The sequence below is a fragment of the Mandrillus leucophaeus genome, unplaced genomic scaffold, assembly GCF_000951045.1.
Source record: "Mandrillus leucophaeus isolate KB7577 unplaced genomic scaffold, Mleu.le_1.0 Scaffold264, whole genome shotgun sequence".
NCBI lineage: Eukaryota > Metazoa > Chordata > Mammalia > Primates > Cercopithecidae > Mandrillus > Mandrillus leucophaeus.
The window spans coordinates 2,346,126-2,350,815 of NW_012102743.1; the positions used below are offsets into that span (position 1 = coordinate 2,346,126).

General features: G+C 40.3%; 1 protein-coding gene and 1 pseudogene across 2 annotated transcripts in view; both read right to left on the reverse strand.

Annotated features, from left to right (window-relative positions):
- SLC30A6 (solute carrier family 30 (zinc transporter), member 6) overlaps window positions 1-4,690 on the reverse strand; it is a 71,527-nt gene that overhangs the window by 17,083 nt on the left and 49,754 nt on the right. For both annotated transcript variants that reach the window (XM_011984245.1, XM_011984244.1), the window contains 2 exons: window positions 2,396-2,498; window positions 465-512 (listed from right to left, as the gene is read on the reverse strand). In XM_011984245.1, coding sequence (XP_011839635.1) covers window positions 465-512; window positions 2,396-2,498 — 151 coding nt within the window. The remainder of the gene's footprint in view (window positions 1-464; window positions 513-2,395; window positions 2,499-4,690) is intronic.
- On the reverse strand, window positions 3,063-4,449 carry LOC105542625 (annotated as a pseudogene).

Sequence of the window (4,690 nt, forward strand, 5' to 3'; positions counted from 1 at the left end):
AAAAAAAAAAAAAAAGTTAGCTGGGCATGGTGGCACATGCCGGTAGTCTCAGCTACTCTGGAGGTTGAGGAAGGAGAATCGCTTGAGCCCGGGAGGCGAAGGTTGCAGTGAGCTGAGATCGTGCCACTGCACTCCAGCCTGGTGACAGAGCAAGACTCCGTCTCAAAAAAAATAACTAAATAACTAAATAAAATAAATAAAAATCACAGCATTTATAATAGGTTGGTCGTTAGGCCATTACCTTCCACATTTACTTCAAGTGAATTTGATTTCCAAATTGAACAATTTTTAATTCTTCATATTTTTCTGTTTGCCACTATATTATGGCTCCTAGTATGTTACTGTGAAGAACACGAACTTCCCTAAAATAAAATTCTAGGTAGAGGTGAATAAAGTATTAAAAGTATCCACCTTTTCAATTTCCGATATAAAATAAAATGATTTTATTTACTATTCCATCTTACCTCTCTGATGAGTTTGTCCAACTGACCAATAACATGCGGTGGTGTTGTCTGGGGAAAAATACAATAAAATATGAATAACGGCGGGAGGAAAAAAGTTTGCCAACAATGGTCCTGAACCCGCTCCCCAAAAGGATTTTAAGCCAGCCTTTGCTTTGACAGGTGTCCTATCATTAGAGAAGAGAGGTTTCAACTGGCCCCACTAGTGGAGCAATGTCATCCACTGGCCCATACCTGTTTTTCTATCTTGAAGACAAGATAAAAAGATAAATAACACTTAACCAACCAACCAACAAAAAATCTTTGGGAAATGGTTAGAAAGGTAATATTTTGTATAGGGCATAGCACTATGCAACTATTATCTTATTGTTTTTATTGTTTCCAGAGATGGAGCTACTGCCTTAAGTTTTGGAAAAGGCATAAGGGTAAGACAGAAGTAACCACAGTGCTTACATGCACATCTAGCCCTGGGAAACTGCCTTTCTATTCAGGGTGTTCCTATTGTTTCAGTAAGTAGCAATGTGTCATTTAAAATTTTAAGTTTGAAATTTTAAAGTCTCACTAACTCAGTGGCAGGAAATAATAAAATAGTCATAACCAGATTACACAAAAACCAGAGCGCATTACTGAGGGAAAATAAATATCTAAAAAAAATTTCAGGCTGGGTGCAGTGGCTCATGCCTGTAATCTCAGCACTTTGGGAGGTTCAAGGTGGTGGCTCACCTGAGGTCAGGAATTTGAGACCATCCTGGCCAATGTAGTGAAACCCCAACTCTACTAAAAATACAAAAATTCTAGCCATGCGTGGTGGCACGTGGCTGTAGTCCCAGCTACTTGGCACGCTGAGGGAGGAGAATCGCTTGAACCCAGGAGGTGGAGGTTGCCGTGACCTGAGTTTAGCGCCACTGCACTCCAGCCTGTGCAACAGAGACTCCGTCTCAAAAAAAAAAAAATTTTAAGTAACATTGTTTTCACTTGAAACATAATAATAATTTTAAATTTATGATTTTGTCACATTATAAATACAGGAGGATTTGTGCCTATTTTACGGGCTAATGGACTTTCATCAAGTTCTTACTATATGAATTTCAGAGATTATTGTTTGACTTCATTTCTAGCAGGAGCTTCCAGTAACTAAAAATTTCACAATCTGTACTGTTAAAGGGAGGGCATTAACAAAACATTTTGTTTTGTTTTTCTGAGATGGAGTCTTGCTGTGTCACCCAGGCTGGAGTGCAGTGGTATAACGTCAGCTCACTGCAACCTCCGCCTCCTGGGTTCAAGCAATTCTCCTGCCTCAGCCTCCTGAGTAGCTGGGATTACAGGTGCATACCACCATGCCTGGCTAATTTTTGTATTTTTTTAGTAGAGACAGGGTTTCACCATGTTGGCCAGGCTGGTCTTGAACTCCTGACCTTGTGATCCACGCACCTTGGCCTCCCAAAGTGCTGGGATTATAGGCGTGAGCCACCTCGCCCGGCCAAAAAACTTTTTGTAATTAAAAAGTATGGCTGGGCACAATGGCTCTCGCCTATAGTCCCAACACTTTGGGAGGCCATGGCAAGAGGATCATTTGAGCCCAGGAGTTTGAGATTAGCCTGAGCAACATAGTGAGAGCTCATCCCTACAAAAATTTTTAAAAATTAGCTGGGTGTGGTGGTGTGTACCTGCAGTCCTAGCTACTCAGGAGACTGAGGTGGGACGGTCCTCTGAGCCTGGGAGGTCAAGGCAGCAGTGAGCCGAGATCCCACTACTGTACTCCAGTCTAGATGACAGAGCGAGGCCCTGTCTCTTAAAAAAATAATAATAATAATAAATTAAATTAAATTAAAAAATAAAAATTTCACAATCTGGTAGAAGAACACATGCAACTTTTTAATCTGGTAGAAGAACATGGCTAACATTAAGCATGTACATTGGAAGAAGAACCTTACCTGGAGTAAGACTTTCCCACTGTACACACTCATGGGATACATAGTGCCAAATGTCATCAAGGCAATGGCTATAGCAGAGGCAGTGTCTACGGCAAAATAATTACTAAAAGGAAAAAACAATTTTACATTTTAAATTTATATCTCACTGAGCATATTACAACTAAATCTCCTGAACATTAATTATCTAAACCAACAGGACTGAGCAACAGGACACAATTTTACCACAATTGGCTACTACTCACAAAGAAACATTTCAAAGAAAAAAACTCCAGTTTTTAGAATTCTTTCCTGTCAAAGTTTAGTGGAAAAATAACTAATAATTATGTTAATTAGTAGGAAGAGGTATGATGAAAAAAATGTGGACATTTCTCCGTTATGCATTTTTTTGTCAAACTACCTGTCAACTAGAAAGAGCTGAAATATATTTTTTTGCTTGAGACAGACAAAAAACTTCAACTGGTAATTTTTTTTTTTTTAAAGAGACAATAAAAGGAGGTTTTTTAATTCAAAGGTATAACTGGATAAGTAGATTGGTTTACAACCATTCTTGTGAAGTACTTTTTAAAAAAATATGACCAATTTCTTTGCAAATAGTAGATACATACCTCAACTATGATGACCTAATTTTTGGTGGATAATGTACATGATTAGGCAGAAACAGGCAAGCTCATACTGGTAGATTAACCATCAAATAGTGAAAACTCTGTTTGTAGCTCCCACTTCTTGATCGATTTCTATTCCCACTTCATCTTTTACCACCTTGTTGACTTCCTGAGCGACTCCTTTGTCCACTCTGTCTACCTGACCGGCTGCCAGATCAACCACTTGACCAGCCCGACTGGACATTTGACCAGCAACTCCTCTGTCTGGAATTAGAGGATGTGTTTCCATCATAATAATCTTCAATTTCAGGTAATTTGGCTGGCACTGAGAGTATCCAGTCGGAATCATGCCACTCTGCCTGTAACCTTTCTTAGTTGTAGGAACACCAAAGCAAACACCCACATTTCCTTTCAGGAGGCACATTCTGGTAATCTGAGACACTGCAGTACTACTCAGCTTTCTGTTAAGTTCTTTTCAAGCACAGCTGACATCTTGTATTTCCTCTAGGCTTTCCAGATTCATGGTCACAAATCCCTTATCAGAGGTGATCAAAGATCGTGGTTCAAAGCTTGATGCACCAGAAATGTGGGCCAAAGCTGCAGCCAAGGCATCCACTGCCCCTTTCTCTTCTATTAGAATCTGAGCTGATGGTTGGAAAAAATCAACAGTAGCATAAAAAAAGGAAGCCAGAGAGCTTATGGCATCCATGCTTTTAGACTTAACTAAATAAATTGTAGAAGGAACAGCTACACATTTAAAAGTAATTCCTGCTTTTTGTTCCACATATCTTAGTTGACCTCTTTCTCTTGGTTGATAAAAACATATACAAATCCCTGTCCGTCCAACTCTACCTGTGTGTCCAGAATGATGGATATAGGACTCAATATTCTGAGAAGAACTTTGAATCACCAGGTCAACTTCAGGAATGTCCAAACCACGGGCAGCCACATTGGTTGCCACCAAAACTTTAAAACTACCTTCTCTGAAGCCTTTTAGTGTAATTTCTCTTTGTGACTGTGCAATGTCCCCATGTAAACACTGGGCATTCTGTTTTATGTGTGGATTCATGGCCATTTCAGTTACATTCCTCTTGGTCTCACAGAAAATAATAGCCCTCCCTTCAGACCCACTGCAGACTTGAAGGACATCTCCAATAACTGCTGGCCTCTGAGAGCAATGACACTGGATGGCCAAATGTTCCACAGTAGCTGCAGCCTTTTGAGTCATTTTTCTAACAAGGTCAACCTGTTCGTATCTGGATTTCATGCATTTTTTTGCAACTTTGTATACTCAATGTCGGCAAGCTGCAGAAAAAAGTAAAGTCTGAGGATTGTCTTCAGAATCAGTTTTGTAGGATTCATGAATAATATCTTCAACTTGTTCAGCAAAACCTAAATCTAACATTTGATCCACTTATCAAGCACAACATGGCACAGTTTAGAAAGATCCAATCAGAGGGCGCAGTGGCTCACACTTGTAATCCCAGCACTTTGGGAAGCCAAGATGGGCGGATCACGAGGTCAGGAGATCGAGACCATCCTGGCTAACATGGTGGAACCCCGTCTCTAATAAACATACAAAAAAAAATTAGTCGGGCGCAGTGGCAGGCACCTGTCGTCCCAGCTACTCGGGAGGCTGAGGCAGGAGAATGGTGTGAACCCAGAAGGTGGAGCTTGCAGTGAGCCCAGATCA